At 35.1% G+C, this 13,166-nt stretch overlaps 1 protein-coding gene and 1 long non-coding RNA gene across 2 annotated transcripts in view; both read left to right on the top strand.

Moving 5' to 3' along the window:
• Positions 1–5,208, top strand: part of VWA8 (von Willebrand factor A domain containing 8) — a 197,537-nt gene extending 192,329 nt beyond the window's left edge. Inside the window, exons 44-46 of the mRNA XM_072410304.1 lie at positions 1,065–1,163; positions 1,585–1,823; positions 2,597–5,208. Of these exons, the coding sequence (XP_072266405.1) occupies positions 1,065–1,163; positions 1,585–1,823; positions 2,597–2,705 (447 nt within the window). The 3' untranslated portion in view covers positions 2,706–5,208. The remainder of the gene's footprint in view (positions 1–1,064; positions 1,164–1,584; positions 1,824–2,596) is intronic.
• A 3,746-nt stretch (positions 5,209–8,954) lies between these two features.
• Positions 8,955–12,656, top strand: LOC140329920 (uncharacterized). Its single transcript, XR_011920524.1, has 2 exons — positions 8,955–9,271; positions 10,045–12,656. It is a non-coding gene; the product is annotated as an uncharacterized lncRNA (long non-coding RNA).
• Positions 12,657–13,166: the final 510 nt, after the last annotated feature.

Consider the following 13,166-nt stretch of genomic DNA (forward strand, 5'->3'; position numbering starts at 1 on the left):
AAATATATAAAAGAACTATAAATGTAATTATGTTTCAACCATAGTTTTACAAAATATTTACCAAATGTGCCTCCAAATAATGTTTTACTTAATGGGCCTAATTTAATAAAGCTCTCCAAGACTGGAGAGGATACACTTTCATCAATTAGGTGATGCAGCAAAACGTTTGCTAGCAAATGACTTTAAAGAAATCCATTCCAGGTTTGTTGAATAACCCAGCTTCACTGATTAAAGTGTATCCTCTCCAGCCTAGGAATGCATTAATGAATTACGCCCAATGTTTGACAGGTATGACTTAGAAGTTTTGCTGAAGTTCTTTTGGCCATGTCACATATGCTCAAAGCCTGTAACTGGTTAAAAATCGTATGCATTATTGACTTATTTCCTGATTATCAATTATCCTGTGGCTGTTTGTTTACACTGACAAAGCTTGGGACAGTGTTTCAGTTGTCAGTACTGGATGTGACCAACAATCACTTAAAGATAGATAAAAGTAGAATTTTTTGATTACGTAACATGGAAGAACAGTTTGAAGGTACATTACCAAACCAACATTTTTTTCTGGTTTGTATCTAAGGTGATCTACTTTATTTGTTACCCTTAAACCGTCATACGATTACTGGGCGTCAATTGTAGGCAGTGAAATTGTGAGTGATTTATATTGTTTTCTATATAGCAATTCCTTTAGAGTCAGGTTGGCTGGAGTCCATAGGATTCTGAAGTAAAACAGAACATGTGATTACTTAGAAAACAGAAGAGTAAATGTTTATATTTCAAAATACACTAAGCTATAATGATATACAGACTATACAAGATAGGTAGAGAATTTATAGCAATAATATTATAGTGTGAAATGCAGAAAATGCGTGTTGCATAACCACAAAGGTTGTTAATACTTTACATAGTGTAAGTGGACTTGTTCAGAAAATGTTCCATTCCCCCTTGTGGTATGTCTCTTGCATGCGTCATACACTGAACTCAAGTGGAATTAAAGCTATGTACTTAATTAAATTGATTTGTTTTACCTGTGTTCCACTGAACATTTACATATTTTTCCACACTAGTATGATGTTTCAGGACATTCTGGGGATGGTTACGACATTGAACTTATTAGAAGTGGGAAGATTCCAAGCAACAATAAACAACGACTGAACATTCTTAAGGTGAAGAGACTTTTAAACTCATATTATTGTAGTGCTGTAACCAAGCTAGGAGTCCATTGCCTGCATTTTGTGTGTCAAGATCTGTGTGTGCGTGTGTGTGTGTGTATATATATATATATGTATATATATATATATATATATATATATGTATATATATATATATATATGTATGTATGGCAATATTGTTTTAGGAAATATAAAAATATGCCACAAAAATTGCCATAGTTCAGGTGTTGTGTTTACTGATGGAACTATTCCAAGCAGTCTTATACACCTGTACCACAAGTCATGAAGTTTCCCTATGTGGTTCCTTATGTTCTTTTGAAATTTAACAAATTAGTGTAATGATCAAGTGAAATTAAATGAAATGTACTGTCTACTTAAAATATTTAATTGGTGGTGTTCTATGTTCTGTTTTCAGACTATGCATGCCCACTCACAGTTTTGTATGAGCGGGGACTACACATTGGAGGCTACAGAACATGCAATACGGGAGATAGCTAAGGAGGAGGCAGATGAATATTTTGTTATAGTCTTGAGTGATGCTAATTTAGAACGATATGGCATACCACCAGCACGGTTTGCCCAGGCCTTGATGATTAATCCTCAAGTCAATGCATTTGCTATTTTTATTGGGTCTTTGGGGGACCAAGCTGAAAGGTAAGTTGTTTGCTAACAGCAAATATGTATCATTTAACTCGTACTTGTTTCTATCCCTTCTTCTTGGTGCTCCTATCAAACAAAAACTGGACAGCTTTTATTTATACAAAACAGGTTAGAAAAATAAAGTATCCTGATATTATGGTCCACATTGCCAGTTTTAGTGACCTTTTCCTTCATGTACATGTAAAAGCTAGCAATAGCTGGCCCATTCCTCCTACCTTTTTTACCATTCTTGAAGCCTATTAATTTGATAAACCAAACTTCTGACCAGTAGGATGGTGGAAAGAAATGGCAACACACAGGCCAGCTATCACCGCTGCTAGGAGTCATTAAACTTTGCATATTAGAGTTTATGTAATTTGAGACTATGGGAATATTGTGAAGCTAAACAAATATGTGTTAGTAGGGTAACTTCTTTAGAAATTTGGAGCTGATTTAGGTACCATGCCAGATAACCGAATTAAAAGCTGTTACTTTTTCTTTTTGGAAGCCAGCTATGCTCACTACTCTAAGGCTTTAAGCATAGTGCTTAACACTATATATTCCCTTTAAAAAGCATTGAGGAACTTTGAGTACCAGGATTTGTCCTTGTCATTGTGCCTCCTATCTGGTACACCAGCTTGTTCTAAGGCTTACTTTCCTGGTCTACTGGACAAAGAAAAATCATCTATCTTTTTAACATTATTAATTCAAACAGTCCTCTTCTGTCTTTCTATGGGAAAGAGATTTGCAATGCTAATAATCCTCCTCCTTTTCCCTGTAACCCACAGGCTTCAGAGGACACTTCCAGCGGGTCGGTCTTTTGTTGCTATGGATACCAAGCAGATCCCACAGATCTTACAACAAATATTCACATCTACCTTACTGTCAACTGCTTAAAGAATCTTTGTTCATTCCCAAAACATAGGATGGTAAATAAGGACAAAATAGCAGTACGTTTAAAAGATAACATTGATTTGTAAATACAGAAGTGATGAATTCTTATTTTAAACCTACTGTTTCCAATGCTTAACATTTGCACAGCATAATGTTTTTTCAGGTGGTACAATTTTTAGCTAATTGTGGAAATATTTACATTTTGGAGGAGACAGAAATGTTAAATATGGCAATGAAATAGTAATGTTGCCCATAATGGCCAATTATGTTTTTTTTAAGCTGCTACATCATATTCTGATTTTGTTGACAAAATGCCCTCCATGTCAAAATTGTAGTCTTTGTGGTTCTGAAAGATTCTACAGTGACTTTTTCTTTGAACTGTCATTCAACCTCTGCCCACCCACATGTCCTCTGCTGCCCTTTACATCCTTCAATCTTGTTGTTAGTTCTTCTCCCTGCCGCTCTTTTTATGAAGACTTATATAAACTTGTTTCCAAAATGAGGCTGACTAAGTCATTTAGAATAATAGTGCTATGATGCTAAATAATTCATGAAAAGGCATGTTGGCTGGGAGTGACACTTTTACCCAGACAAAATGATGCCAGCAGCTGAATGGCTAAAATGAGAAGAGGTACTAATCTCACCATACCATGCTCCTCTGCATGATCATAATCATAATCCAAGATAAGAAATACACCGACATGTTCTTTGTTTATATTGGAGTATATAAATATGCTACATATGCAAGTTCTGATATCAGACAGATTGCAATGCAGTGATAAAGATGTGTTGCACGAAAAGATCATTCGAATTAGAATTTATAAACAAAGCACTCCAAAAATGTTAGGTGGTATATTTATTAAACAATTATTGTGCATGTGCATGTGTTTGTGGTTTACTTCCATGTTTGGTGAAAATCAAATTTACTGCTTTGTAAATATGCAGTATGCTTATGAAAAATACAAGTATATTTATGTTTATTTATACTCCTACTGTGATTCTAGTCTAAATCTTTGCTCTTAAGAGACAGATAGGAACATTTTAGAACTGGTTTTCTAAAGCTTATCCACTTAGGGGACACTTACATAACCAGCACATTCAGATAGATGACCCTGCTTACATGGCTTGGATAGGGACAAATCAAAGGACAGAAGGGATATTCATTATATGTATGTATCCATATATTAGACATGCAGTACACATTTTGACCTTTGGAAAGTTCTTACGCCTCAGATTTATTGTACCAATGTTTTTACATCAATTAAAGTGCATACCATTTCAAGCATTAACAACTGTAAAGCCTACAAGCAGTAGGGCCTTCATAGTTTCCCAGTTATATTACCTGTCCCTAACCACTATTCTAGCCACAGTTTAAACTGCTTAGGGGGTACATTTATAAAGATTACAGCATCTTATTAAACGTTAGGCACCAAACCAAGGAAGAGATCAATCTTTAACAATATTGTGATTGTTAAGTTACAGGTAGTCCCCGGGTTAAGGACATCCAACATTATGGAGGCCTCCTAGATAAGAAAGTGGCTTCCCTGCTGCTCATGTGCAGAACGGAAGGGGGAGGGGCAGTTTGCATGACTTGCAGAAGAAATCTTTTCCTAAACACAGCTGAGGTTGTGGGTGATCTCTTCTTCAACCTCTTGTAACTCTTTAATGACCAAGACAAACTCTGCAGTTGTTTCTCTTTGCATATCAAAGCAAAGCTTGCTCTAGAAGTTAACGAATGTCTAGGCTCCATAAAGTTTTTTTTATTTTTTCTTAAATTGTTTGTGATTAACTCACAGTGAGGTTTTTATACAGTAACTGACACCATGCTGTCTAATAATATGTTGAGACAAACATTCGAAAAAACCTACAGGCCCTATCTCCTATGTAACCCAGCGACTACTTGTATCCAACATGCCACTAAAATGCAAAATTATTCTTATCCAATTTGTTTATTTGTACTGTCAATGACCTGCCACAGGTGTGATAATATTGATGCATATGACCCTTTATTTAAAACAATATGATAAGAAGGACCAACAGCACAAACTGAAATCCAAAAACAATAAAACAAAAATATAGTACCTAAAGTTCCTACAATATTGAGAGAAGAGGTTTCAGTTATCAGTTGTTCAGAATGATGTTTTCGTGTGATTAACCTATAGGTTACCTAATAAACAGCCAGTATAGGCTTTATACATTCAGGTCCCCAGTTTACCCCTGTTTTGTTGCTTCGTAATGGTTCTAAAAGATTATCTTTAAATTTTAAGAAAAGCGACAATAAAATTCTGCCGAACAGCAATAATTTATAATCTGTACACCAATGTCCATAACTGCTACCATGATTTTGATCAGTTAGCTGATTAACTTTAGTATATTTTGTTTAGTTTCATTTTGAATTATTGTGAAATGATGCATATTTTTATCAATAATATGTTATATTATTATTTACAAAATGCTGTTGTTTTATTCTAATTTTTGTTTATATAATAAAAACATAGAAAATGAAGCATTGTCTTAATGATTAATGGATATAGTGTGCCTCCACATTTAGCAAGCTATTTGTGTGTTTGTTGTGGTGTCTGTCTCTTAAGTGACCCGATTAAGTACATCCCGTACTGGAATGTCAAAGCTTTGCCGCTTACCCCTTGCATACCACAGGGCAATGTAGAGACTGATATTCATAGCATTGCTCTCCATCCTCAAGGGGATAACAATCTTTTTAAACACTTTGACCTTTAATTAAAGACAGGCTCATTATTGGGGATAATGGTAAAACTGTTCACATGTTACAGATGACAAAGTAATCATAAGGTAGTTGTTTTATTTATTTTCCAAAAGCCAGTAAAGAGCAATGGTAATGTGTGGTGTCAGATATGTGGTGTCAGATTTCCTTTTTTATATTTTGCGCTCATACTGTTAGATTTCTTATTCCACTGGCTTCTTGTGAAATTCTGTTTAATTCCCTGCCCACTTTATGGATATTAGGTTTCCTTTATTATTTTCAATTAACCTATGGGACATGGAAATATTTTACTCAAATTTGTAATCTGTTTTTAATACCATTGCAGGACAGTGCAGGTCTTTGTTCATCATTCTAATTGTACACAATTAGCACTGCATTTTTATTTTTTTTTATTTTAGTCATCGTGCAGCAGAAATAAAATATAGCATTTGTTTTTGTTAAGCTTTTATATTAATATTATTTCCCATTGACATTCCTGAGTCATAGACCCCCTCACAAGCAGTCCCCATCCAACAACCCTTATCTACACACCTCTTTACCATAAACCCCAACTTCTAACTCAGTCCTATCAATTACACCAATTTACCCACACTCTGAACCTTCTTACATTTAGCCCACCTCCAGCATACCTATCCATCAACACACCCTCTCTGACTTCCAGCCTATATCACAATACCCCCAATACATACCTATGCTGTAAATGTCCTAACAAATAGGATCTCCCTATTCATAGACATTGGGCCTGATTTATTAAAGCTCTTCAAGGCTGGAAAAGATACACTTTTTGTTTTTTCTTAAAAGTCATTTGCTATTTGTTAGAAAATGTTTTCAAACTTAGAACAGATCTTTCCCAGGTTTGCTGGAGTACCCAGCCTCTATGATGAAAGTGTATCCTCTCCGGTGTTGGAGAACTTTATTAAATCGGGCCCATTATGGCAAGAACCCCCCTAAAACATTGTTTTCTAGCATCTAGTTCATTAGATGACTGTGTTATTTTAAGTAATTCCAAAGCTTTCAGTTTGCTGTTGTATTTGTAACCTTTTCCTTAGTTGAATATTTGCTGTGACTGCAGAGTCTGTTTACACATGAGTGCTGAGTCAATGACAACTGACTGTTTTTCAGGCAAAGATGAGGCCAAACACTTTCATCTCAGGTAATCAGTGTCTGCCTAGCCATACATGGTAGACAGGATTACCTGGAGGCCAACTTCAATGTTCACAGGAAATTTAACATAGTAGAGTGTATTTTTAACCGTATAGAAAATAGTTCACAATACAGAAGACTGAAAATATTCTATATTTATTCTAATAGAAGCATCCTATGTGGCATAACACTTGTAAATTGCCAATAGTTATTTAATAGTCATTTAAAATTATGTATATATTGTGAACTATATTCACTGGGTGAACAGTTATTCCCAATTATGTCTAAATATGTCTGAAGTAACTGTGTACTAGATAGAACCTGTTCCACACTCTTTGCCTGCCACGATCTTAGGAAATACATGATATAGAATATGATGTACAGAATGATTCTGTACATGCTCCTATAATGCAGTGCTTAGTGTCTTAGCAGCTAATAGGCAGGCAAAAGTAATCTCACATGACTGCAATGGAGGGTCCTTAGCCCTATGTCTTCTCCAACTCCCAACACCCTACCTAGATTTTTCACAGGATGACAGAGCACATGGAAGGTATCGGTACCCAATACTTTTTTCTGAATAGACAAATGACAGTATTTTTCAGTTCCAATTTTACAGTTATTCAGTTTGACGTGTTCTGGGCCAACATTCTTTTTCAGTTTTTTTCCTGTTTTCTTGGCTGTCTGTCCACCTGTTGCCCTGAATATATTTAGCGGATTTAATGAGATCCTGTCAGCAACCTAAAACATTGCAAGTAAACTAACAAGAAAATCAAGTATTTAAATGCTCATCTGCAGTTTTTTTTTCTTTCCATTCTTTTTCTTTCCATTTTTTTACCTTGCTGGAATGTCTCTAAATACTCTTAATGTTGGCAGTTCCACTGCCCCTCACTTCCCTACATAACCTTACATATCAGCTGGGGGATGTGTGAAGGGCAATAATAAAGGGTGTCACCTAAGTGATGGCTGGAGTTGATGGACTCACACCCAATATGGCAATGCGCAGCAGCATTTTCAGGGCTTTTGAATGTCTAAACAAGAGAGCCTTTTACCTATAATGAACTTGAATAAAATGCATTTGTTGGACAAATAATCTATTGGGAACTCTTATGAATATTCTGGTTGGCACCATGCCGGGATATGTCAGATATCTAAACATCCCCTAGGGCTAGCAGGAATGGATAAACTCCTATGTGACTTCACCTGTCCATTGTGCAATAAAAGACCTGCCTGATCACAACTATTTAAGGGGATTAGTTTAATTTTTAAAAAATGAAAATAATTTAGCAATGGTAACACTTTGCTGGTAAATGATATCTGCACTTTTCTTATCTTCAGAATTTACTGGATCTTCTATATATAATCATTTTTCAAGTCAGTTTTTGTGTAGAGTCACCATTGCCGCTGCAATTTATGTCAGTCTTAAAATTTTGAGAATAAAATTTTCCTTCACACAAATTAACCCCAGTTATTAGGGAACACATACTTATTTAAATATCAAATACATTATTCAATGTACAAATATGTAGAAATAAAATATATTGTCCTGCTTTAATCTGATCTTAGTACTGATATTAGGCTCAGTTCACTAATATAACACATCAGAAAAAGGATCCTTATTTTCAGGAGTTACTTCTAAAACTAGTAGTACATAGCAGGAGCTAGGCTGACATCATACAAATTACTTTTTTTCATGGCATCCTCTGTATTTTCCAGAACATATGTGAGGTGTATACTGAAATCAGACATGACATATCAATTCTCATTTCCTTCAGTTAGAATGTTCTACTGTGTGCTCTGGGGCCAGATTTTCCATTTCTTTATAGTCAATAAAGTTAAATTAGGATATAGTTATTTCATTTCTATTGGATGGACAATATGTGCTACATACAGGTAGATGCTGACCTTTTCTGAGTTTCTGTGATTTAGTAGTATAGTTTTTCCCATTTACATGTGCTAAAAACTTGTTTCTGTATATAACTATTTTCTCTATATATCAGTATATTGTATTGCAAAAGGTGTGATCATTTAGAAAAAAAAACTTGTAGTGCTGTAACCAAGCTAGGGCTAGGAGTCCATTGCCTGCATTTTGTGTGTCAAGATCTGTGTGTGCGTGTGTGTGTGTGTATATATATATATATGTATATATATATATATATGTATATATATGTATATATATATATATATATATATGTATGTATGGCAATATTGTTTTAGGAAATATAAAAATATGCCACAAAAATTGCCATAGTTCAGGTGTTGTGTTTACTGATGGAACTATTCCAAGCAGTCTTATACACCTGTACCACAAGTCATGAAGTTTCCCTATGTGGTTCCTTATGTTCTTTTGAAATTTAACAAATTAGTGTAATGATCAAGTGAAATTAAATGAAATGTACTGTCTACTTAAAATATTTAATTGGTGGTGTTCTATGTTCTGTTTTCAGACTATGCATGCCCACTCACAGTTTTGTATGAGCGGGGACTACACATTGGAGGCTACAGAACATGCAATACGGGAGATAGCTAAGGAGGAGGCAGATGAATATTTTGTTATAGTCTTGAGTGATGCTAATTTAGAACGATATGGCATACCACCAGCACGGTTTGCCCAGGCCTTGATGATTAATCCTCAAGTCAATGCATTTGCTATTTTTATTGGGTCTTTGGGGGACCAAGCTGAAAGGTAAGTTGTTTGCTAACAGCAAATATGTATCATTTAACTCGTACTTGTTTCTATCCCTTCTTCTTGGTGCTCCTATCAAACAAAAACTGGACAGCTTTTATTTATACAAAACAGGTTAGAAAAATAAAGTATCCTGATATTATGGTCCACATTGCCAGTTTTAGTGACCTTTTCCTTCATGTACATGTAAAAGCTAGCAATAGCTGGCCCATTCCTCCTACCTTTTTTACCATTCTTGAAGCCTATTAATTTGATAAACCAAACTTCTGACCAGTAGGATGGTGGAAAGAAATGGCAACACACAGGCCAGCTATCACCGCTGCTAGGAGTCATTAAACTTTGCATATTAGAGTTTATGTAATTTGAGACTATGGGAATATTGTGAAGCTAAACAAATATGTGTTAGTAGGGTAACTTCTTTAGAAATTTGGAGCTGATTTAGGTACCATGCCAGATAACCGAATTAAAAGCTGTTACTTTTTCTTTTTGGAAGCCAGCTATGCTCACTACTCTAAGGCTTTAAGCATAGTGCTTAACACTATATATTCCCTTTAAAAAGCATTGAGGAACTTTGAGTACCAGGATTTGTCCTTGTCATTGTGCCTCCTATCTGGTACACCAGCTTGTTCTAAGGCTTACTTTCCTGGTCTACTGGACAAAGAAAAATCATCTATCTTTTTAACATTATTAATTCAAACAGTCCTCTTCTGTCTTTCTATGGGAAAGAGATTTGCAATGCTAATAATCCTCCTCCTTTTCCCTGTAACCCACAGGCTTCAGAGGACACTTCCAGCGGGTCGGTCTTTTGTTGCTATGGATACCAAGCAGATCCCACAGATCTTACAACAAATATTCACATCTACCTTACTGTCAACTGCTTAAAGAATCTTTGTTCATTCCCAAAACATAGGATGGTAAATAAGGACAAAATAGCAGTACGTTTAAAAGATAACATTGATTTGTAAATACAGAAGTGATGAATTCTTATTTTAAACCTACTGTTTCCAATGCTTAACATTTGCACAGCATAATGTTTTTTCAGGTGGTACAATTTTTAGCTAATTGTGGAAATATTTACATTTTGGAGGAGACAGAAATGTTAAATATGGCAATGAAATAGTAATGTTGCCCATAATGGCCAATTATGTTTTTTTTAAGCTGCTACATCATATTCTGATTTTGTTGACAAAATGCCCTCCATGTCAAAATTGTAGTCTTTGTGGTTCTGAAAGATTCTACAGTGACTTTTTCTTTGAACTGTCATTCAACCTCTGCCCACCCACATGTCCTCTGCTGCCCTTTACATCCTTCAATCTTGTTGTTAGTTCTTCTCCCTGCCGCTCTTTTTATGAAGACTTATATAAACTTGTTTCCAAAATGAGGCTGACTAAGTCATTTAGAATAATAGTGCTATGATGCTAAATAATTCATGAAAAAGCATGTTGGCTGGGAGTGACACTTTTACCCAGACAAAATGATGCCAGCAGCTGAATGGCTAAAATGAGAAGAGGTACTAATCTCACCATACCATGCTCCTCTGCATGATCATAATCATAATCCAAGATAAGAAATACACCGACATGTTCTTTGTTTATATTGGAGTATATAAATATGCTACATATGCAAGTTCTGATATCAGACAGATTGCAATGCAGTGATAAAGATGTGTTGCACGAAAAGATCATTCGAATTAGAATTTATAAACAAAGCACTCCAAAAATGTTAGGTGGTATATTTATTAAACAATTATTGTGCATGTGCATGTGTTTGTGGTTTACTTCCATGTTTGGTGAAAATCAAATTTACTGCTTTGTAAATATGCAGTATGCTTATGAAAAATACAAGTATATTTATGTTTATTTATACTCCTACTGTGATTCTAGTCTAAATCTTTGCTCTTAAGAGACAGATAGGAACATTTTAGAACTGGTTTTCTAAAGCTTATCCACTTAGGGGACACTTACATAACCAGCACATTCAGATAGATGACCCTGCTTACATGGCTTGGATAGGGACAAATCAAAGGACAGAAGGGATATTCATTATATGTATGTATCCATATATTAGACATGCAGTACACATTTTGACCTTTGGAAAGTTCTTACGCCTCAGATTTATTGTACCAATGTTTTTACATCAATTAAAGTGCATACCATTTCAAGCATTAACAACTGTAAAGCCTACAAGCAGTAGGGCCTTCATAGTTTCCCAGTTATATTACCTGTCCCTAACCACTATTCTAGCCACAGTTTAAACTGCTTAGGGGGTACATTTATAAAGATTACAGCATCTTATTAAACGTTAGGCACCAAACCAAGGAAGAGATCAATCTTTAACAATATTGTGATTGTTAAGTTACAGGTAGTCCCCGGGTTAAGGACATCCAACATTATGGAGGCCTCCTAGATAAGAAAGTGGCTTCCCTGCTGCTCATGTGCAGAACGGAAGGGGGAGGGGCAGTTTGCATGACTTGCAGAAGAAATCTTTTCCTAAACACAGCTGAGGTTGTGGGTGATCTCTTCTTCAACCTCTTGTAACTCTTTAATGACCAAGACAAACTCTGCAGTTGTTTCTCTTTGCATATCAAAGCAAAGCTTGCTCTAGAAGTTAACGAATGTCTAGGCTCCATAAAGTTTTTTTTATTTTTTCTTAAATTGTTTGTGATTAACTCACAGTGAGGTTTTTATACAGTAACTGACACCATGCTGTCTAATAATATGTTGAGACAAACATTCGAAAAAACCTACAGGCCCTATCTCCTATGTAACCCAGCGACTACTTGTATCCAACATGCCACTAAAATGCAAAATTATTCTTATCCAATTTGTTTATTTGTACTGTCAATGACCTGCCACAGGTGTGATAATATTGATGCATATGACCCTTTATTTAAAACAATATGATAAGAAGGACCAACAGCACAAACTGAAATCCAAAAACAATAAAACAAAAATATAGTACCTAAAGTTCCTACAATATTGAGAGAAGAGGTTTCAGTTATCAGTTGTTCAGAATGATGTTTTCGTGTGATTAACCTATAGGTTACCTAATAAACAGCCAGTATAGGCTTTATACATTCAGGTCCCCAGTTTACCCCTGTTTTGTTGCTTCGTAATGGTTCTAAAAGATTATCTTTAAATTTTAAGAAAAGCGACAATAAAATTCTGCCGAACAGCAATAATTTATAATCTGTACACCAATGTCCATAACTGCTACCATGATTTTGATCAGTTAGCTGATTAACTTTAGTATATTTTGTTTAGTTTCATTTTGAATTATTGTGAAATGATGCATATTTTTATCAATAATATGTTATATTATTATTTACAAAATGCTGTTGTTTTATTCTAATTTTTGTTTATATAATAAAAACATAGAAAATGAAGCATTGTCTTAATGATTAATGGATATAGTGTGCCTCCACATTTAGCAAGCTATTTGTGTGTTTGTTGTGGTGTCTGTCTCTTAAGTGACCCGATTAAGTACATCCCGTACTGGAATGTCAAAGCTTTGCCGCTTACCCCTTGCATACCACAGGGCAATGTAGAGACTGATATTCATAGCATTGCTCTCCATCCTCAAGGGGATAACAATCTTTTTAAACACTTTGACCTTTAATTAAAGACAGGCTCATTATTGGGGATAATGGTAAAACTGTTCACATGTTACAGATGACAAAGTAATCATAAGGTAGTTGTTTTATTTATTTTCCAAAAGCCAGTAAAGAGCAATGGTAATGTGTGGTGTCAGATATGTGGTGTCAGATTTCCTTTTTTATATTTTGCGCTCATACTGTTAGATTTCTTATTCCACTGGCTTCTTGTGAAATTCTGTTTAATTCCCTGCCCACTTTATGGATATTAGGTTTCCTTTATTATTTTCAATTAACCTATGG

The sequence above is a fragment of the Pyxicephalus adspersus genome, chromosome 1 (genome assembly GCF_032062135.1).
Source record: "Pyxicephalus adspersus chromosome 1, UCB_Pads_2.0, whole genome shotgun sequence".
In the NCBI taxonomy this organism is placed as follows: domain Eukaryota; kingdom Metazoa; phylum Chordata; class Amphibia; order Anura; family Pyxicephalidae; genus Pyxicephalus; species Pyxicephalus adspersus.